This window comes from Siniperca chuatsi, linkage group LG23, assembly GCF_020085105.1.
Source record: "Siniperca chuatsi isolate FFG_IHB_CAS linkage group LG23, ASM2008510v1, whole genome shotgun sequence".
In the NCBI taxonomy this organism is placed as follows: domain Eukaryota; kingdom Metazoa; phylum Chordata; class Actinopteri; order Centrarchiformes; family Sinipercidae; genus Siniperca; species Siniperca chuatsi.
In genome coordinates this window covers 6,876,090-6,898,962 of record NC_058064.1, presented here as the reverse complement: position 1 = coordinate 6,898,962, position 22,873 = coordinate 6,876,090, and the positions used below count along the sequence as shown (strand labels likewise).

General features: G+C 39.8%; 1 protein-coding gene across 1 annotated transcript in view; it reads right to left on the bottom strand.

Moving 5' to 3' along the window:
- Nucleotides 1-22,873, bottom strand: part of sema3c (sema domain, immunoglobulin domain (Ig), short basic domain, secreted, (semaphorin) 3C) — a 42,030-nt gene that overhangs the window by 5,542 nt on the left and 13,615 nt on the right. Inside the window, exons 3-15 of the mRNA XM_044186454.1 lie at nt 18,943-19,103; nt 18,234-18,296; nt 14,384-14,503; nt 11,555-11,645; nt 9,494-9,613; nt 9,216-9,358; nt 9,018-9,132; nt 8,402-8,471; nt 5,890-6,034; nt 4,552-4,774; nt 2,133-2,221; nt 1,084-1,125; nt 680-837 (exon numbers count right to left, since the gene is read on the bottom strand). Coding sequence (XP_044042389.1) covers nt 680-837; nt 1,084-1,125; nt 2,133-2,221; nt 4,552-4,774; nt 5,890-6,034; nt 8,402-8,471; nt 9,018-9,132; nt 9,216-9,358; nt 9,494-9,613; nt 11,555-11,645; nt 14,384-14,503; nt 18,234-18,296; nt 18,943-19,103 — 1,540 coding nt within the window. The remainder of the gene's footprint in view (nt 1-679; nt 838-1,083; nt 1,126-2,132; nt 2,222-4,551; nt 4,775-5,889; nt 6,035-8,401; nt 8,472-9,017; nt 9,133-9,215; nt 9,359-9,493; nt 9,614-11,554; nt 11,646-14,383; nt 14,504-18,233; nt 18,297-18,942; nt 19,104-22,873) is intronic.

Genomic DNA, 22,873 nt, shown 5'->3' with positions numbered 1-22,873 from the left:
GTCAAGAGACAGGCAACTGGTCCTTAAAGAGACCAGAGAGGTATCGGTTTAGAGGCGAGGTGTCGCTCATACCTCCTTGTCTGTGTTATGTCTAGACGGAGGGAGGGAAACAACAAAAGCAGAATCAGTGGCAGGGCTTACATTTAAGTGTGTACTGAAGGATTCCAGTCATGTGATCTTTTTGACCTCACAAGTTGTGAGCAGCTCTTTTCTTCTCTTGTTTAACATCTCGTTGTACATCAACTGTTGTCCACATTCAATATGACTGGGTGGTGCATTGATTGATTTCATATTTGTTGTATTACTGATAATTACTACTTTGGTTGTCTATTGGAGGCCCAAAAACTCACTTGATTCTCATGGCAAATTGGGCAAAATTGAACACAAGTGAACAGAAATACTGTATACTATTCATAATCTGCACTATGCTAATGTTTATTTAACACTTGTGAAAGTTTTGAATGGCTGGCTCCATGAATGGGCTCCCTAATCAACACCTGTCAGCAGTTATTAACACTGAAAATTTTGTTTTGGGGCTTAAAGGCTCTTGCTCTTTTCTACACTGCCAGGGCAACAATCCTTGGTGGACACTAAATACTTCTTGGCGTGAAATTTAAAGATACTGAATACTGGCACAAAACCGCAGTTATGAACCCTAAAACTGTAAACCTTTGTGTACCTTTTGCCGGTGGGATAGAAGCGGGAGCAGCTGAATCCGTCCCAGGCGCAGTAGGGGTCTCTGGCAAGGCAGCAGTCAGCGCAAGCCGAGCCGTAAGCGTGACAACGGTGCAGGGAGACCTGCGAGACCCCGAACTCCGAGCTGACGTACAGCTGTTGCTGCAAAGTAAACAGTTCAAATGTCAGCCACCCTGTTTGTCTTCATAAGTGGCTGGCTGACAAGAAAATGAGGCAGAGCGCCGAAACAATTATGGCTTATTATTTCCTTGCCTTTGGGAGGCTTATTATGCACGGGAGATGTTTTGTGCATTACATAATAGCCACAGACAATGAATAACATATTAAAACAATAAAACTGCACTTAACATAGCCTATAAGGGAAAGCAAAGTTGAAAGGACACTTACTTTTTTGGAGGATATTCTTAAGTTTGTAACAGGAGCTTGATTCTGAAAAATGGCACATACAAAAACCAAGTTCAGAGCTTTTAGACATTGTTGACTATTTCTATCAAAATTTTAAAGGAATAGTTGGGAACAGTTTAGCGGAAATATGCGTATTCGCTTTCTTGCCAAGAGTTTGATGATTAGATCAATACCACTCTCATGTCCATAAAGTCAATATGAAGCTACCACCGGCAGTTGGTTAGCTTAGCTTAGCATAAAGACTGGAAACAGCTAGTTGAAGGTAACAAAATCCACTTAAGAGAACCTCTAAGCTCACTAATTATTTATCTAGTTATTCTTATTTGTTTAATCCTGCCAAAACCCAAAGTGCAAAAACGACATGTTGTGGGTTTATGGGGGGTTATGTAAGTTATGCTAACCGGCTGCTGCTGCTGGTGGTGCTTTATATTTACCGTACAGCCATGAGACTGGTATCAATCTTCAGTTCTAATGCTCGGCAAGAAAGCGAATAAGCGTATTTCCCAAAATGTCCATAAAAAAATTATTTTCTATTGCAGAGAACAGCTTATCACACTTTTTTTAATTAAAAAATTGTCATAGAAGAGAAGGTAGCCATCTACGATCAGCTTCTCGCCAGATGTCTTTAACTTTCTAGAATTAATATATTCTGTTTTTTCTGTTTTTTGAGAATAAATCTCCTCTGAGTGACAGACTGCTGCAGTCCAGGTGTAGTGGAAGATCAAAGGAGCAAATGGACTGATCACAGGTTGATCACACTTTTAGCGATTTGAGCTAAGATAAAACAGCATGTGCGAAGGTTCACTCTGGTCAACAACCAGACTCTTGCAGTACATGTACGCATGTTTCCCATCACTCTACGCTGCACTACACAGCAGAACATCCATCTTCTGAATGCCACTTTGCCTTTGTCTGTCTGCCCCTGGCCTTTGTGTTGAGGCCAAGCACGCCCTCCTCCCTGCCTTTGATTTTAGGAAAGAAAAGGGATGAAAGTACAAAAAAAAAGGGGGGAGAAAAAACAGACAGCTGACCTTAAACACTTCCAGCTCCTCCAGGATCAGATCTTCATGCAGGGAATGATTGCTGGGCAGCACAATCAACTTCTGTACTGTACCTTTGTCTGGGGGCAGAAAGCAGACATGTCATGAGTTGTAACCACAAGCACGCATTTAACAACCGTGTGAAATAGATATGGCTACACACATTCAACGAAGAATGCTCATATATGTTTGCCGTCAGTGAAACTAGAATACAACTGCTTGTGAAATAAACTCCAAGTCTGTATTCTTTTGCCCATGTTTGCTTTTGAATTAGGCATGATAGCAATGGCCAGTTTCCATAACAAAATCAGCTGTGGCAGGAGTGGGAATGGAAGCTCTTAAGCCTGCACAAGGAAGGACAAGGGCCACGAAAAGGGCAAAATGTAACACTACCATCATCAATAAGGCTGTTTTGTCCTGGGAGTTGGAGCAGCAGAGCAGGGAGAAGGAGTTACAGTAACAGCTCCTGGAAATGCCTGATAAGAGCGTCTCCCTCATCCTTCAGACAAAGCAGCATTTCTGGCTCAGATATGGTTAGACAGCACTGGCTTTTCTTCAAGAATCCAGGCAGGAGAAACAGAATGGAGAGGCTGCTCGATAAACACAAGCAGCTGTGAATGAGAGTCCCAGAGCGGCTTTTTGAATGCAAACATGTGCACAAGTGGACACGAATGCATGCATAATTATGTACGCACACACAGATATTATACTGTTTAACCACCATGTTATAAGTGCAGAAACAACAGATATATGTAGGTATATACAGTGTATTCTACACTAGTACTCTCTGGAGCAACATTTAATCTCATAATCAACGTCTTATAAACATTTTGCCTGTGAGGTGAAATAATGCACTTGTGTTTCAGGTAGTTTCTAAAAACTAAAGTGACAATATCAAGATTGACATTTGATTAAAACAAACATGGTAGAGACAAGTGAAATGATCTCAACCCACCTGCACGTTCTTTCACCTGATTTTATTAAAAGGCCAAAGTCCTCTCCTAAAGAACCTTGCTGAGACAATATTAGCTTATAACAGATGCATCTGTATCGGTGTATATATATCAGCTGATAAGTAACAAGAAGTTGCAGTAGAAAAACTGCAAAATATGTTTGGAAAAGTTTATTTTTCAATTGTCCCACTTATTACATATTTTGGTCACAATTCTTTAAAGCTATTGTAAGACATCCTTTAAAAATGTTTATGTAAAAAAATGAATATTAGCCGATATATCATCATCAGATTCTTTATACTTTCAAATATTGACATCAGTTGGGTTCTAACACCCGGGACACACTGCCTACCTCTACCAGTGCTTGACAGCTACCTCGCTGAACTGCTGCAGCTCGTACACATGTGGTGTCCACACTGGCAGCGTTGCTCCTGCAGCGCTACTGCCAATCCTATCTTTCTACACTGAGTTTGCCTTTGATAAATACAATACAATAAAAAAGCCTTGTTAACAAGTGAAGGGATTCTGTGCGCAGAAATGCTAGAGGGCTTTTAATCTGAAACGGATACAGGAGGTGTTGAATTAAATAAAAAAAAAATCATGTTTTCATGTCTGTGACATATTCTACAGATATAGACATTGAAACTGTAGTGAAAGGTGTAATGTTGCTGGTATGATGTCCATATGACTATCAACAGATCATTCTGGCATCTATTTTTGCTGAGAAGCGTGCGCATCACGCAGAAAACAAATAGGCGAGATGCTGAATCTGTAGATGACATGCTCCTGCAGCCGCACTGCTTACACGGGCTGTGTGGCTGCTTTAACCTGTTAACAGGCATAGGCACTGTTAATAGGCACTGAAATGAAAAGCAAGAGGTTGCGCAACGCAAATGCACTGCTCACGAAGACTTCGTGTCCCGGGTGCAATGCTTGTGAACAAAATGCAGCCTGTGGGCTCAGTAAGGTTAGGTTGCTCGTATCCAATTTAGATTGGTTAGACACATATCCTTAGCTGTGCACATGTTTTCTGGTGGATTGTGGAAAGACAAGGTGAAAAAAATCCACCAGTTCAGTGAAATCTTTGCCCTTTTCAATGCAATCTCCCCTTTTTTTTGAACATACATTACATCTTGAAGTAAGACAGGTCGTCTTAATCCTTTCACTCAAAACAATTGTTTAAACAATTTGATTTGCTCGAGTGAGGTTTAAATTCCTTCAATTAAGTCTTGATAACTAACCAAACTACTTCTACTGTAGGTACTTTTTGGAGGATATACATGAAATTTGAATTTATATTGTCCTGTCAAAGCATGGCCTTAACATACAGTACAAAACATAATAAAGCTGTTGTTGTGGCCATAAGAAATGATCTCTTCATAAAGCTGACAGGCTTTAAAAACCCTCAAAGTTGGCTGTACTTTGCTAGAATCTGCAGGACCTGTCTAGATTCATACCTGTGCCCAGGAAGAGCACTTGGTAGTTGCCGTCGGCAGCCATGACGTGGTCCACTGCCACTGATGTGTATTTGTAGTTAGCGTTGGTCCGAACCACCAGGGGTCTCCTCCCCACTGGGTATATGGGGTTGAACATGACTGGATGGTTCCGTACGAAGGTCACCACATCGTCTGGAAACTCCTTTGTTGTCTGGATGTCAGGTGTGAAGGCTCCACCGGGACACTGGAGAAACAAAAGGAAGTGAGTGTATTGTGTTAAAAAGAACATCATTCTCATATCCTAACCCTCAGGTTTTATCCTTCAGCCGACTGTTAAAACTGTATCGTTCTACAATCTGTGAAAATTAAGTTATAGAATTGTCCTGAGAGTCTCATCATTGACAAAACACAGTACATTCACAGTATTTCTTTATGTGGGATCATTTTATTGTGGTAGTTAAGATAAGAGACAAAAATATGTTGAGTTTGCTTATAATTGATCTAAATGTATAAAGGTTAAATATGGAGTCCCAAAAGGGTCCATATTGTGTATTTTATGTATTTATTTGTTCATACATCAATTTGTGAAGTGTCAAGGTTGCAGTTTATTATGTTTGCACTTTCGGCAATAATATACAATTTACTGACAGTGCTGTAAATGAAATAATTTTTTGTAATTATTTAATTATCTGCAAATCTATTGTTCTCTGCTATTAATCAAAGGATTATCCCGACACAATGATAGTATTGAAAGTATCTGAAAACATTATTCTTGATAATCTCATAGGTTATATAAAGGCAATCGTGTCCAGAGTGCATTGCAGTTTTGAGGAAATCAAAATATGCGTTAGATTATAAGGTACTTTAAAATGTCCACTGTTCATATATGCTTCTACACACAGTTAGTGTGAAGGGCAAAAAAGTTACTGAAATATTTAGTGTAATTAAAACAGATGATTGCCTAAAAAAATTACACTGGTGTGTATCTCACTATGTAGAGTCTAACTACAGTGGAATTCAGATATTTCTAAGCTCAAGAAAATTTAAAGAGAAGGAATACTTGGACATTATGAACTTAATGAGTAATGTTCATGTTCAGCTGTTGATTGTGTTGAATGTTCTTTGGCAGTGTTGTCATTCCTTTTATAGCAAAAGGTTGTTAAATCATTGATGTTACTTGTTCATTTTTTAAGAAAGAGGCTCGTAATACAAGATTTTTCTTCTCTCTACTCCTTTTTCTGGTTTGAAATGTGTAAGGAGGTAAGGTTAAGATGAATATTTAATGTGAAATTTAGTTTTAGAATCATGCACTTAAATAACTAATAAGTGAATGAATGAATGGCCTAGAAATGAACTCACAGTTCCGGGCCTTGGATAAGGGATGCGCCCCTGGAAGGCCACCCACTGAAAGTTGGGCCCCTCTCTGTGAGCGAAGGGCCCGTTGAAGACGGTGAGGATGTCGGCCATGTTGTACACACACACTGCGGAGCCTTTAAACACGGAGCTGAGGAAATGAGATGCATACTTTAATGAAACACAACAGTGGCCTAGAGACCCACCCCGCTTAAATATTCTGCAGTTGTTTATTTAGATCTCTGTTTCTAAGGATGTGCGAGTCATGCAGTCTGGGTGGAACCACTGACACTCTCCAGTGGGGACGGCTCACCTATTTCCCCCTCATTGATCAGAATCAGAAATACTTTATTGATCCCCAAGGGGAAACTCTTTAACTCTTTGATCTGATGTGGTTTGGCTCAGTCATTTAAAACCACACTGCTTAACACATAAAAGATGCTTTGTTGAAAAGGGGAACAGAAGCATTTTGTGCAAAATGGAGACTGAAGAAGAAACACAGTGTGGAGATAGGAATAACATTGAGCTAAGAAACCTTAAGGACCTCACTGTTTGGTTTGGCTTCTTTAAGCCAGGATACGCTACTGTAGCCTTTCTATGATCCTCAGGTAACAAGCGGATCAAGGGCCTGTGGCAGTATCACCCTGGGTTAAATAGACAAACTCGTTATAGAGCAGAACAGATGGATTCCATTCCTTTAAACCTCTGAATTTGCCATGCAACCCTGCTGACTGGGACCTTCGGCTGAATAAGGGCAGTTTAATCAGTTTATTCAGTGTGGTTTTCTTCAATTACCACAGAGGTTTAGACAGTATGTCAAAGATCATGCTGTTTAAGTGATGTTTAGCATCATTTTAATAGTAGTAGAAATTCTAAGATGTGCTCACATTTAGTTGTTCTGGATTTATTGAAATAGGAGTAGTTACAAGATCATTATAGAGCATAATATCTACTTTTTATATATGATATAATATACTACTCCTTTATTATATTATATAGTATCGTCACTGTCCACAGAAAACCTTTATGGGTTGAGACAATTCTCCTACATCTGAAGCTAAATAAACCCTTAACAACTCATTGGATCATCTCAAATACTTATTATTACAAAGGTGAAAACAGGGCTGTTTTTCTTAGCTCATGAAAAGTTAACATTTTGGAGATACGTGGTTTTCACATTACATTACATATTATGATAAGAGTTAGCAGGGAAAAGGACTGTAATGCATAAGGAATTGAGTATCTAAAACTGGGAGAAAACAGTAAAAAACAAACAAACAAAAAACACTAAATGAGCGTGGTGGTCGAGTGGTTTAAAGGGACAGTTCACCCCAAAATCAAACATACATTTTTTTCTTCTTACCTGTAGTGCTATTTATCAGTCTAGACTGGTTTAGTGTGAGTTGCCGAGTTTTAGAGATATCGGCTGTAGAGATGTCTGCATTTTTTAATGCTAGCTAGCACTTGGCTTGTGGTGCTCAAAGTTCCAGTAGGGAACCTTTGACGCATATCACCACCCCACAGGTATTTCCTGTGTCTCTGTCAAATATAATTTCAAATATCAAATATCAATATCATTAAACTATCAAATAAAGGCAGAAATGCCCGAAACATAAACAAAATCTAAATAAACATAAGGCACATTGGAGAGGTTAAAGATATTGTATTTGCAGAATTTTGAATTAAAAAAAACAAAATTATATTAAATTAAGTTCAAATAGAATAGAGGAGAGTGGACACATCCTAAAGAAACTAAAAAACACACACACACAAAAACAGACCTTTTTATGGGTGCTGGATCAAACAAATGTAGGCGAAAAAGTGCTTTCACAAGGTTCCTTGCATTTTGGGAAGACTTCTTCTTTAACTTTCTACTTTCTTAATCTTTCTCTTTTACTTTCACTGAAACTGGTGCCCTTCCCAAATCTGGTCAAAAGTGACCACTTTGGTAGAACAGGTCTTTTGGTAAATGAGTGTACATAAACTAAATGTAAGGAAATGGTACACAGTCATCAGACAGTTTTTATGTTTATCTATCTGCTTATGTGTCTGTATTGATTGAATGTTCACCATTAGGGTTATAAGATCAAAAGAGAAAGGTGGCCATATTCCCTTCTTTCGCTGAAACCTTACGAACAAGACTCGGGTTTCACCTTTCTGAAAAATGCAATAATTTCTCTCTGCACTAAAAAATCCTGCTGTGTACTATTACTCAGTGCTTGTGGAACACATCCAACAATACATACCCTGTATCAATGCATACTATAAATAATGCACTACAGCTTGCGATCAGAAGGAAAGAACATCAAAACGAAGGCCATATGGTGAAGCACCGGGGAGAGATGTAATTGATAGTTCATCCTCTGACTAAGCTGTCCTGAAACATGACACATGACATCTCTATGTAACAAGCACTTTGACAAGCACATCCCCTCCCCGCTGATATCCAGTCAGTGATTAACATTGCCACTGAGGCCTGCAGGAATGTTACAGTTGGCTTCATCAATGTCGGTCTTACCTTGTTGATGTGAAGACTCCAAACACCAACAGGCCCTTGGGCTGATCGGTTTCCAGCAAAAACATACTTTCTGCAAGGGAAAACACATATGTGTAATACCTTCAACAAACTCTCTATATCCCATATTACCTCATCCTGCAGGTGAGATTGCCAAAAAGTGATGAATGCATGAATTAATAATTGCACATGTTGACAGATGGACTGGTCTGATGAACAAAATGGAAAAGCAGGTCTAAAATTCTTTGACCTGGTGTTTGTCGTTTTCAAAGCTGAGGTTAAGAAAGGACTGGAATAATATGATCATAAACTAATACAAGGTAACCAAAAACAACAGAACAATTGTTATGAAAATTGATAAATGGCTAGAGCCATAATCCAGACCAAACAAAGGAAGTTTCATGAATTGTTTATGGAGAAAGCAATAGCTGGAAACCTTGGAACAAAAATAGCAAGCTTTCGGGAATTAGGATGGTCTCTGGCCACGTATTTTCTAAAAAATTTAAGCTTGTTTCATGGACCATGAAAATAAAATGGAGCTTGGAAGTCACTCAACAAATAAAGGAAATATATAACATGTATATATATAATAGTGTTCCTGTTCCTTCATTTTATTTACCCAGCTCGTCAAAGTGAGTTTCGGTGCCATCTTCTTCCAGAACTGAACACACCATCCTGGCCTTAAGGAAGGTGGTCCATTTGTTCACCAGACTCCGCTGTCCTCCAATGTCATTCTGCAGACAAAAACTGCACATAGCAACTCGAAACCACAAAACATACACTGCTGATTTATTTAGGCACAGACAATGGCACTCACTGGACAAACTCTGGCCACCATGGTGTGGATATTTTTAGTATTTCCACTGTTATCCGTTAGCCTCTCGCGGAAGAAAAAATACAGTTTGGCGTCATTGGGGTCTGTTCCGTCTGGTATCAGGTGGGCGTCAATGAAGATTGGCTCTGAATGAAAGAAAGGAATACATGGAGATTTTTAACAATTTACATTAATAAATAAAAGAGAAAAAAAAATCTTATTTGTGTAAATGAATTAATATATACATATTCAAAATCTTTAGAGAAAGTTTGTGAGCTCACCACTAAGCCACTTAGAGTTGTGCTGGTCTGTCCGCACTGCATTTCTCTTTGTCAGGCTCCTGAAGATGGCAGCATCTGTCCCCATGAAGTCAATGTACATGCCTGAGAACAGCTCCTGGTCTAGAGGAATGCACACACACACACACACACACACACACACACACACACACACACACACACACACACACACACACACACACACAACAAATCAACAATATGCTCACATATTTTGTAGAGCCTAAAAAAAGAGAAAAAGAAGAAATCGACAGTACTTCTAGAAACTAAGAAAAGACAATTAAGATAAAAGGGATAAAATGCACCAACATTTTATTCTATGATTCTCTAGGTTTACAGTCTGTGTGTGTCCTGCTGCTAATAGGAGGCTTTGTGCTCTCCACAGCCGCTTCATGCTCTTTATCATTCCTTTACTCTCACTTCATCATCATCGGTTCCAGACCATGTGTTTTGGAGGATGTGGGGCAAGTTAGGGGAGGATTAGGGGTATGTGGCCCGCATCCAAGCTGGCTTGCTAAGGAACGAGTGTCGACAGCACTCAGACGGCCACAAAGGGTCCAAAACATAAGGATGGGGAGATGAAGCGCAAATTTTACCGAGCACAGACACGGCCTCTGATTGTCGTCTGAGGCTCGGAGTGCTGCATCTCTGCTTTGCCTTTGACCTCGACTCCATTTGGCAGATCACCTTCCTCCCTACCCCTAAGTTATTTCACCCTTCCCTCTGGCTCCCACCCTGGGCATCTCTGAAGGCACTCACTGACTGGCAAAGCTGCTGCTGACATGGCCATGCTCAGGTGTCAGAAAGCAGAGCTGAGGGTGCAATGTGTCGCCTTTAGTCGTGTCAACAGCAACCCAACACCCCTCGACCAATCAGAGATCAAAGGAAAGAGAATGGGGGAGAGGGGAGGGTGCGTCCTGACCTGAAGGAGGTACTACATTAGCCTCTAGTGGTTTGTGTTTAATGTGTGTTAAACACAAACCACTGAAATTTGAATTCTCCTCACTTTTTGTGCAAAGAAATTTAAACTACAATGATACTTCTGCTATTGTGTATATTTTTCTATTTTCAAAAGTAGCAACCATAGTAGAAAACCATTTTTGTATTTCATATTTATGGAATCAGCATCTAAGCTTTAATCCTTTGTGTCTGAGTTTCCAATGGCAGGGGCTGACCGACATTTGAAGGCTGGTGTTGCTAGGACGTGCTGTCATCTTCTGTGGTGCACTACTGACTGGGGCATGTGTCGATACAAGACGTTCTTTCCCCTTTTTCTACAAGCCTACATAACGTTGGTTATGTATGTTAGCAGTTTAACATGTCTGATGAAATATAGTTAACTCGGAACCTGAACCTAGCATGCTAGGCTACATAGCTTCTACTTGGAAAGTGGAAGCTAGTTAGCCTATCGTGCTAGCGTTTCTTTCAGTACCTGGCAGCTCCTGCACACTTGTGTTCGTCCCACATTATAGAAAGGAGTGGGGTCTTGCTAAAATATGACTGGGAAAGTCATATTTTTCTGAAAGTTCTGATATATCTGACATGGCGCTATAATTTGATATGGAAGTCCCTGAAAACCAAGCAAATCTGGATTTCTTATGTCAGCCAAAGTCTGTCGTTCAATGTAATAAAACCCAAGTTTAATATATATATATAATGTTATATTGTTAGCACACAGTATTTGGAACCCTCGCGGCAGTATCTTTGAAGCCTTACAAGCCACTTGATGTGAACTCTTGCTAGTCGTCAACATGACAATCTTTCCCATCTCTACCATCCATCCCATATGGCGTGAACATGGCAGCGGCTAACAATGCCTAAACCAGCTGGTGAACTGTCTGTGTGTCTGTTGGAGCTGAAGTGAACTATTTTTAGTGCCTGCCCACACACACAGATACTGCACCAATCAAATTACAGTACCGACATTGTCACTCAGAACCAAAAATTCACGCCCCCTATAATGAATTTCTTCTTTTTGGTAATTACAATTTTTTCAGGGGTTTTGAAGAGACAGAAATCATGAAGGTGGAGGTAGGAGACACCTACTGAGCATGACGGAGACTGTATTCACTTGAGGGTTGAAGGAGCACCTCCCTTTTCCAGATTCGGTCCTCGAGTCAATGTGAAATACTTGTTCCTGTAACAGAGAAAAAAGGTCAGAGAATTTGGAGACAGTTTTATATAAGTTATTCCATCTAGTGGCCTCTACCACAATAAAACTGCATGTATGAGCAAACCAAATGTCCCACAAGATAGCCCTGGTCATGTTTCCCTCCCTTTTGGTTTTAAGGAAGTACAGAAATGGTCCTGGCCTGGTCTACCTTAACTGGCCCATGTGGGACAGTAAAAAGAACATTCCGTTTGGGAGGAGAGGAGGAATTTCCCTGCTAATATGTTGGATATCCATCTCTCCATCTCAGGTGGAAAAGCTGCCAAGTTTCAACCAGAATGGTGGCAGACTGGACGGTCCAAGAGCTTCTTACAGTAACCTGGGTATATTAAAGAGCTTACTGCCCCATCCTATTTAGATCGGGCCCATGGTGGTGATGCAACTATCTCAAATGGGATGAGAGTGAGGTCAGCCGAGCAGAATTTTTCCAGGAAAAAGGTTTTGCCAAAGAGATTCTGGAGGTGGACTGAATCCATCTGGTAGGTTCTGTCATTAATCGCTACACTGCCAAAAGTATCAATTTTAACAAGTAATTTGAGGTTTCAAAGAATCATTAAAGCCCCCATCCACTCAAAAATAAGTTTTGTTTATTGTTAGGATGTTTGACATTCAGAAGATGTATGTGCAGAGTTTGTCAGTAAAAGGCACATACATTATACACATCACATACATCTGCCGAAGGAGGAAAGGTTCTCTGTGCTCACCTTAAATCTCAGTTAAAGATGTGTGCGTTGTGACATCACACCTAGTTTGGAAGCCAATCATGGTCGAATATGCAACTTACACAAGTGCGATGTGGAATCTTGAAACCCCCAGCACAGACACACAACATTTTTGTGAATGGGAGACATCCTGCATCAGGTAGTTAAACTTTTGAAACAAACCATATTTGCGTATTCATAGTTTCCATATCACACAAATGATTCAAATCAGAGCATTTTTATTCGCCTTAAAACTTGTCTGGAGGAGATCATTAAAATAATCTTTTTCTTTTAACAAGTCACAACTGTTAGTACAGATAAATGTTTCTGGGGAATTTCTGATATAAGTGTAACTTCTCTGAAAAAGAACCGAGTTATCACACCGTATAAAGATTTAAAGACTGAATATAAGACTAATTGACTTAGTAAGATGGACATTTATTGCAGTGTATAATTCACTATGCATTTGAGACACAAAAACACTGACACATGCAAATAACCTGTCTGTTGAAACCATCCTATGAAGTTTCAAAACAACATAATGGTCTGGGGCATGTTCTCAGGGCAAAGGTCCACACTGAGCTTGCTGTCAACCTCCGGCTACAGCAGCTTGTTATACTTAACAGATCCCTTTTTTTGAGACTCTGACATGATTGAGCTCAGAAGTTGCAAACAGAGCAGTCTGCCTTTCAAACAAAACCCCCAAATGACAAAAGGCACCGCAGTGCGGAATGAGCCTGGTTGGGAGCTCTCTCGCACTGCTTATTAGTGTTTGGCAGCAGTCAGTATTCTGTGGCTAAATGTTGGTCACTCTGTGAGCACTTTTCTCCTGGAGGGCTTCCCTGCTCTCACTTTCAGAGCCGTGTGGCCGGAGATAAGAGCAGATCGCCCAGAAATCGGCACTCCATCCCTAACACTAGAGCTCCATTTTCTCCCTCTTATCCTGCGCATCTCCTCTCATGTGGCATCAAACTGAGTACATGAAAACTTTGCTCATATAAAGTTATGGAGTCTAACATTTGTTTACCATATGGTGACACTTGAAAATTCTTAGAAGACCAGTCAAAGAAAATGCTATTGCTAGAAACAATCGCTATCTGATGCTTCACATGAATTTAATTTCATGAAAATATAAACTGTGATGAGATTATAGCATTAAATATGCGGTGGCTGTCATCCACTTCATATATTTCCACTACTTGGTGACTAGGAATCATGATAATGTTGTACTCCTTCCAGTAGAGTGGTGTAAAGAAATTCTATTTCTTATTATTGCAGCTATCAATCGAAAACATATTACATTTCATTTTGAACTTCTAAATATTTCTATAAAATCCGATCCCCCTTCCACATTCCTTGAAGCATTTTTATGATTACTTAATCTCTCTCACAGATAATGATTTTTGTTTACTTGCTCTGGGTGGCAGTATTCCAACTACTTTGATTTTATTGTGTTCAAGGGTGACATTAACACTAACAGTGTTTTTAAGGAGTAACAAAGAGGAAGAGATTTATAAATAACTGTTCCAACTTAGTAATATGCACATTAATCACATTAACTCAACTATGTTAATGTAATTAGGTTTATTTTTGAAATAACCGCAGGGGAACCAATGCATATTCTTCTTTTGCTCATTATTTTTAGCTCTACAAAATGTTCCATCACCAAACCCCCTTGACATTATTTTAATTCTAATATTACTATATGCACACATTAAGTATACATACTTACAATTTAGGATTAGAGGTACTAGATGTTCTTATTTTTTCACTCATCATGTTAGTGCTGTAGTATCATTCAGCAGCCTGCAGTGTATCCTAAAGTGTTTTAATGCACAACCAGAGAGAATAATCTACCAAACACAAGGAGAGTTCTGATCTCTAGCTTCTCAATAGTTACAGTAATGGCTGTGTTCACCACCAGGCCGATGTCCCCAAAACATTGTTTTATATATAACAAGAGTTTATATATTTAGTGAAGTGAATCTGTCATCGTGATCCCACCTCTGGTCTGCGGCCCCTGTTGAGGTACACACAGACGGGACTGTACGCCCCGCTGCCACACATGAACAGATGAGTTCTGTTATAAGGCTGCACCACCCGGATGAAGTTCCCACAGCCATGCTGGAAAATACAGATAAACAAAGAGAGGCACAAAAAGTTCAGTAGGTGAGAAAGAACAATAAAAAGGTCACTCGCACAAGACTTTAAAGCAACACTATGTAACTTATGAGAGAAGAAATAACACATTGTTCCTATTAGAAATGAAACGCTGAATTCATAGGCAACTGAATGCACCACTGATCAATTCAATACACAGGGGTTTTGCTGCTACAGCCTTAGTTAGTCTGGTATGACCAGTAGCTGATGATAGCTAATGTTAGCCAATGTTAGCTAACTTTAGATAAATATTGTCTTATAATGCACATTAGTGAGTCCCTTTATGAGTCTTCTTCACTTGTGGTACAATAGCTTAGCATTTTAGCTAAATGCTAAACAGTAATTTGGCATTCAGCATTACCTTATGATTTTTACTTGTAGCCACAGTGGCCACTGTTCAGCTGACATTACACCGTGTCGCTTTAATGTTATTTAACCTCTTTTAAAAAATGAATCAATATGAAAAGCAGTTGGCAACATTCCTCCAATCCATTACAGCACTGTAAAAAATAATTTTTGTTTCCATATTTTTTTAATCTCAGCTATGACACATTGCACTGAAATAGACATAACAGAGGATAAGGTCTATTTCCTGGTATACAGCCAAGGTGAACAGAACTTGTTTATCTCTCCTGAAGTATCCTATTCCATATGAGGGAGTAATTCAAACTTATCTCACTTGCAATGACGGTTATACAATCACATGCTGCACAATCAAACAATCCCACAGCTCACTGGTCTGGTATTAAGGCCAGTGGAAAATGAATGTCAGTGGTATATGTGATATATCTAGGTAAGGCAGATTACTGATCTCCCTCCTTCTCTGCTTTCACTTCCCAAACCCAAACGGCAGCAGCGGGAGTGCTGGACTTTGTGGCTAATTAAGCCTGAGCTTGCAGAAAACCAGTGGAGAAAGGAAGAGGGAGAGGAAAGAAGTGGGGAGGAGAGGAACACGTATCCAGGGAGCCGTCAGGAACTTGGCCATGTCTGCAGGAATGGCAGCTGCTGCAGCTCACAGTCGGTGCACAGCTCCACGGAGAGATATCGATGAAAAACAACTGAATTTCCACCGGCACACACCCATCTCTGTTATTTATCTTCCTCCTCTTTACCTCTCTCTGTCTCTCTTGTTTATCCTCACTTTAATCACCCATTTGTCTCATCACAACCATCACACACACACCGGGTCTGGGGACTACACCCACATCTGATGTCAAGTTTCACAGAGTCACATTTATATATGTAGCCGCAGCCTGTTTTATTTTCCTTCCGCATTTCCTATCCACACACACGCAGCCTTTGTGACTATGCCAGATAAAAGGCATCCAGCCTCAAGGCCTCAAGTTCAAGTGGTGATCACACTGAGTTTAAAGTGGGCTTTTGAGCAAACAGACTTAATCAACCTGGTTGGTCTATATTTCTCCTTTGATGCCCCCCTCTGGCGCAAACAATGTGCGGCCGTCACTCTGGAGCCCCGCTTGACCACAGATTCTATCGGAGAAGAGGAACTTAATATATACAGGCGGGGAGGGTAACCATAATAGAGGGATGGGGGCTCTGATTCAAATGATGAAACCCATGAGAAAGGAGAGCAGCATTACGGAAGAGAGAAAATGAAATACACTGCGGTAAAAAAGAAACCGAGAGTTGGAAAAAGTGACCAAAAAAAAAGTGGAAAAAATAGAAAGACAGAAAGAGAAACTGGCAGAGTTGCAAGTAAAAAAAAAAAAGGGATGACAGAAGGGAGAAGGGGCCATTGAGTGGCTCCACACAGAGATGGCTCACCCAAATATTTGTGGGAGCCTGTCTGCAGCAGACAGGCTGTGACTCAGAGCAGCAAAAATCACTCAGTGACTGGAAACAGCGTCTTCTCTATTTCTGCAACAGCATGTTGTACAAAACCCTGGCTCTATTACCCCTGCTGCTGTAAGGGGACGGAGAGATGGTCGAGATGTCGGACACACATGCAGCGCTGGTTGTATTGTAATGCTTTTTATGGGTATATTACTTTGAAAATTAGGGTTTCAATTTATGTAAAAAGTTGCTTAGGAGGTTTTCTCTTTAAACTCTTCTCTCTCTGTTCCCCAGCACTCTACAATCTGCAGTGTCTATAGGCAACTGTGCATGTACTTATTCTAGAACAACCCAATTAGGGGAAAACAGAGGCGGAGGAGGAATCAGTCTTCTGAGTCCTTCTGTATGTCTTCATTAAATCTTGCAGCTAACAAGTACTGTTCAGAATCTGGCCGGGTTAGGAAAATGAGCTGCGTCCCATTTGCAAGCTTTGATTCTCGTTTATTTTTCTACATTCCACCATGGCCCTCGATCCTCCCACACTTCACACTCGTCCTCACAAACTGTGCCGATGCCAGGAGGACTCCAGGCCAGTCAGTGACCTTGTAGACATCTGCTGCCTGATACACATGTGGTTGGACCTGATACAAGCTCACAGATGGGAGAGGGAAATCCCAGGAGGCTGCACGCACAGTTCCGCTGCAGACCCACTTGGAGGGACGGATCTGGGAACAGCTGACAAAACCTTTAGTCTAGATTTCAACCATCATGGCAGAAAAGCATGAGGGCTAGTCGATTATGCTGGTTACCATTAGCAACCTCAGTATTAGCTACTATTTATGGGGTCCACAACAGTATTGGTGTAAGGGACTTGGGGTGTACACCATCACTGGTGTGCTACAGCTAGATATTCCAGTCCTCTGTTAGAAAGTGCAGGTGACCGACTATGATGAAGAAATTACTTTCCACAGACTTTTCCAACAACTCTGTCCAGGACTTTATTCCGGTTTCAGCAGAATATGTGCAGTGAACATGTCTAATGTTATAGTGTCATGCATACACATGTCCACAAACAAAAGAACCGCCACCCAGTCCGAAGTCAGTTTACCACTGTGGATTTGACTGAACTGATGCAGACTGCACAGACCAGGTGTAACATGGTTTAGTCCATTATTGCCACTGCTAGGGGTGATGTGGAATAGTTCAAGTCGTGGGAGAAACAGGATGTTTTGTACAATTGGGACAATAGCGGTCTTTTAGCTAGGTGATGATTTAGACAGATGTTAGCTGGTTAATAAATGATAGAATACAATTTGAAGCCTTTATCCTGTACTGATTCTCATTCATTTTTATCTAAACATTTTTACATTTTTATTATACACAAAAATGTGCAAATACCTGTGTTTTGCCACTTTTTTCTTTCATCAGTGTTCTTATTGCTGGACATGGACAGATTTTATGACAGCAATATTCACACTGAAGCTTGCAAACCAGACCACTAAGGTTATAGAAGCAAAACCCCTGAGTGTATTCAGTTGAGCAACGGTTCATTTTATTGCTATTAATTAAATTAAAAAACTAATGTGTTGTTATTTCTTTCAAAAGTTACATAGTCTTTAAAGAGAACATTTAAGTGTAAAAAACAGACATAACACATAAAACAGCACAAGCAAGAAGGCCTTTTACACATACGAGGAAAAAAATATAAAAGGGAAGCTAAAGAAGTTGTGTTTATCATACATATTTATCAAAATGTGGTCTTAAAGATGAAGCATAAGTAATTTATGAGTATTCATCTCTTTATCTCTATTCATTTCTTATTTGTTATTATTTATTGGTTGAACTCTAAAAAGCCCCAAGAAATCCAAGATGAGGGTTTTGAAAAGTGGAGGGTTCTTACGGTAGGGTCCTTTCCTGCCATTTGGCATTCCTCTATCTTGGTTGTAGACGCAGGCCAAAACACCTGGTGGGAAAAACAGCACAGCATATAAAATAAGTGACAAATGGAGAAGTGAGCCTAGGAAACCAGCTACAGATTGAGAGAGACATAAGACAAGCATATGCCCACGTTGAGGTTTGATCCTGTTTACACAGACAGAAATCACAGGGAAAATTTGTGGAAAATGAACAAAACAAATGTTCTAAAAGTGTCAGTGTAAGTGATTACAGCCAGCTACCATCTGTGGAAAATGTGTGTGTTTTCAAACCTGGGAGAGGTGTTTAAAGGTCTAGCTCGATGAATATATCAAGCAATTTACTCAGAAAAAATGGATGCGGTGCAGCACTCCCTTGGGGAACCTAAATGCTTTCCCATCTGTTTATGCACTTCATGCCTGTCAATTACACTGAAGATAACTCCTTCACTGCATGCCGAATCAGTTATCAGAGCGCTCCAGCATTTTATGCCTCTTTTGAATAACCCTAAAATTGTTCTGATCGTGGCAAATGTATGGTAATTTGCATATCATTGCACAAATTAGAATAATACCACTGCAGCAATTTTATGATGTGCCTGCCTTACATACAGTTAAATTTAACAAACAAAAGAGATACCAGCATTGCATTAGAACAATGTTAATCACACACCCTAATAATAAGCATGTGCTAACCTTAAGCGTGCCATGGGTGATGTTGTTGATGTCCATGGAGAGGACATGGTCTTTGCAGCCCACATACATCCTGTCTTGGTCCTCGTCCATCTGCAGGATCCTGTAGTCCATGGCCTTATCTGATATACTGTAGTGTTCAAAGGACTGGGAGGCCTGCAGGTCTGAGAGATACACAGGGAAAAAATGGCTAAGGAAAACATACAAACAAGCTTGTTTCCAAACTGAGATGAGAGAAGTTTTCGTCTACTTCTATTAAATTAAACTCAAGAGAAACAGCCTACATTAATCTATCTCTGATCAAAAACAAGAAATCTCCAAATTGTGCATGAGCCCATGAATTTTAAGAGCGATCAAGAAGGCTGTAATTTTTTCCTACTCAGATTTTATTTAGGTAATGTTTTTGTGTGGCTACTTAGCACAGTTACAAAACAATCATTTTTTTTGTTCAGGCCAGTTCATCAGCATCCTCAACACAACTCCAGTGTATCATATTCCATTTTAGAATAATGTAAGTGCATTTTGTGTGCCAAATCCTCATTGTTTCTTATCAAATACAAGTGATCACAAAATTACGTGAAATTAAATTCTTCCAATTTCTTGAGATAAAAGCAGATGACTCTGAATTATCAGAATTAATTATCAGAATTATTCTGAATGATCAACATTATCATTACTGGCTGAGACACTTAATGAACACAGAATAAATTGCCCCTGAAACTAAACTCACATCTCTCTCATGATTTGTTGCTAAAGATACCTCACATTTCACTTAATTTTCATCCAGTCAATTAAAGAGAAGCTGTGATTACAGAGTACATGTTCAGGAGAGATACAGTATGTACTGTATTGAAAAAGTCTTCCTGCAGAGTCTCCTCTACTCATTAAAAGTGCACATTGTTCACACACACACATACGGAGTAAACACTCTCAGACAGTTATTTTCAGCCTATTTGCTCCAGAGATAGAGAACTCCAAACCATACCATCAAAGACCTTCACTGTCGAAGCCAAACTCATGCATATTTATCACTTTTTCAATCTGCACAGAGAGCAGGGGGTGTGGGGGGCAATGTAGATCTACACCCTTCATTTCCTCCCCTCCACTGACCCTCTTTAAGCTCTCTTTGTATTCCCTCGTCTAATCAACAAACAGGTTGCCTGTGCTTTGCTTCATGCCTTGGGCTAAAGTCACATTTTCCTCATTGTGCGACATACGCTTTTGAGGCTGGGGCCTTTTATCTTGAAGGAAAGTGGCTTTTCTGTGGCACCCATCACTCTGATCACAGGCTGTTGTTTGGCGCGTTCGCAGCATAAAGGATGGAGTGTTTAACTTTAAAGACAAGTTAACCACTTCAGTCACAGGCAAGTTTCCCACGACTCTTCAGTCTCTACATCCACCATGTTTAGGTAAATTGCCTTATATGGTTAATGTCTTTAAGTGAGAGCAGGGTATTTTTGAACATTGTATCATCCGAGGCGAGAGCATCATCTGGTGCCTAATGAAGAACATACACACAAATACGACTGTTTTTACGTGACTTGTCAGAAACAAAATTAAAAATGAAAAGCATCCTGTCAAGCAGATGTGAGTTAATAAAGAGAAACTTCTAAAAGAGAGATCGCATCAGCCGACTGCTTCAAAACTGAGGAGATAGCATCGCAGAAAGTATCACAGAGAGCTCTGTGCATTGGCTATATTTTCCTAACACTGGAAAGGCTTATGATGTTACACGGCTTGCTCTGCCAGAGTGCGAGCCACCAAGAGTGAAAGACTCACTAACAGCTAATTAAAAACACGCAGGGCTCCAAATTCTGCCAAAAATATAAATTTTATATATCTTCCCAAAATAAGTTCTTGGAGGTCATTCAGGAAAACCTTTTAGACCGCAATACTGTACCTCATTTTTACACTTGGAGGTAAATCTTAAGTTAAACACTCTTCTAGCTGATTTTTTTTTCTGGAGCTTAAACGTGGCAGCTGTCATTAAACATACAGCTGTTTACAATGGAGGGTCTGGCCAAGAGTTTACTTTTACAATCATACATTATAGCCTATGCAGGCAGAAATAATCTCAGTGGTTGAGTTAAATCTCAGTGGGTAGAAGCCAAAGAACCACAGCTTTTTAAGTTGTGTACGACTGGGGTGAAGCCCTGTGAAAAGGGCAAGAGGTGAAAGAAGAGATATCAGTTATGAAACATTCTTTCTACTAGCTAAAAATGCAAAGTAGCTATGCCAAGTTTTCTAGCTATAAGTTAGTTAACTAAGTCTTAGCTGTTATAGGATAAGCCAGTTTGTTGGGCACAAAAGCTAGCTTAAGAGTAGGGCTAAGTGACGTTTTGATCAAATAGTTAATTAGCTATAACTAGCTAACATGAGAATAGCAACAGTTTGGCAAATGTTAGCTCAGTTGGAAAAAAATGTATAGCTTGTATGCATTTTTCATCATTTTGACAAAAAAAATCTTAATTCAAAGTCCACTTGCAGGCTTTTTAAAACTTTTTCAGTCAGTCTTAGTTTTTATCAGCAGTTTGCGTGCTGAGCCAACCTTTAGCTTAGCTGTAGCTATTTTAGCTAGTTTAGCAAGTTATGTTTTTGTCAAACTACTATTTCCATGGTCAAATAATGAAAATATGAAAATACATATCGAAAGGATAACCAAGATTTAGGGTTTTTTGATTAACTGCAATAATGCTCAAATTAACTCTTTAAATGTTACAAATCTGTAGTACTTCAATATTCACATCACAAAAAACTGTGGTTGCTGTAGACAGTAAAGTGAATTCACAAGCACTAGTCAATGCTGCCATAGAGATTTAAATTTCCCTATTCTAAACTTACAGAGTTCTGTCTTTTACTAAGGAATGAACCTTAGTTTATTTACTGTGTTTTTAATGGCTGTCCAAGTTTGTTAATTGGTGCTCTGAAAAAAGGTTTTCTGACTTTTAACGTCCCCCCACCATTAACTTCTACGTCTTCAACATAATGGTACACTCCTGTCTTTATAGCTCTACTTCTGACAGCATCCCTCGAGAACATTCCACAAGGGGAACAAATTGTTCAGAGGGGTGTGGTGTGGGGTGAAATAACTGTTTAATATTATGGTGAACTTTGTATTGTTTTCTCAGTGGGGGGGGAATAGAAGACTTTCATTTTCCTTCGTGAGGGTGGAAGGCCAGTTAAGCCAATAGTGCTGAGATAGGATGCAGCAAGGGTGTGTCACATGGATCCAGCTTATTCACTGAGAGACAAACCAAAACCCTCTGGAGCCCACATACCATTGGATCCTGTATCTTCTCAGTGGTCTGCTTTCAATCTCATACAAAAATATGAGTCATGCCTGTACTTCTGCAGCATTGTAGACCAACATGAAAAGTTTACATTGCCAGATGGTGCACCTGCTCTATCAGAGGGGGGCTGCTCTCAACAAACGTCAAGGTTTTTCAGAGTCATTCAATATATGCACTGGGACCAAGTGTTTACAGAATCAGTGCCAGCTCATAACCTTTGTATGAGGTCTTTGTAGAGTGAGGCTGCTACTATTATTGAGTCCTAATTCATTCCCTCAGTGGCATCTTATCAAGTTCTTTGACACCACAACCTCACAGTTTGCACACATTTTCAAAATTAGACATCAGGAATGATGATTTATGAAAACAGAAAACTAAATTTGGAGCACAACTGTTTTTTGTTTTCGTGTCTGTGATGAAGAAATCCTCTGGACCACATGTGGTTCATTAGACACGAGTTTATATGCATTCCTAGTTGAGATCACACAATTTCCCCAAAGGAAAGCGTGTCAAAAGTGAACATCAATACTCAGGCATCGTCAAGTAGCTTGTTGTGGACTGTGTTGTGTTTGTGGATGCTGTAGGATAGAAAAACAGATAACAGAATAATAGACCAGTCCTGCTTTGTGAAAAGAAAGAGGATC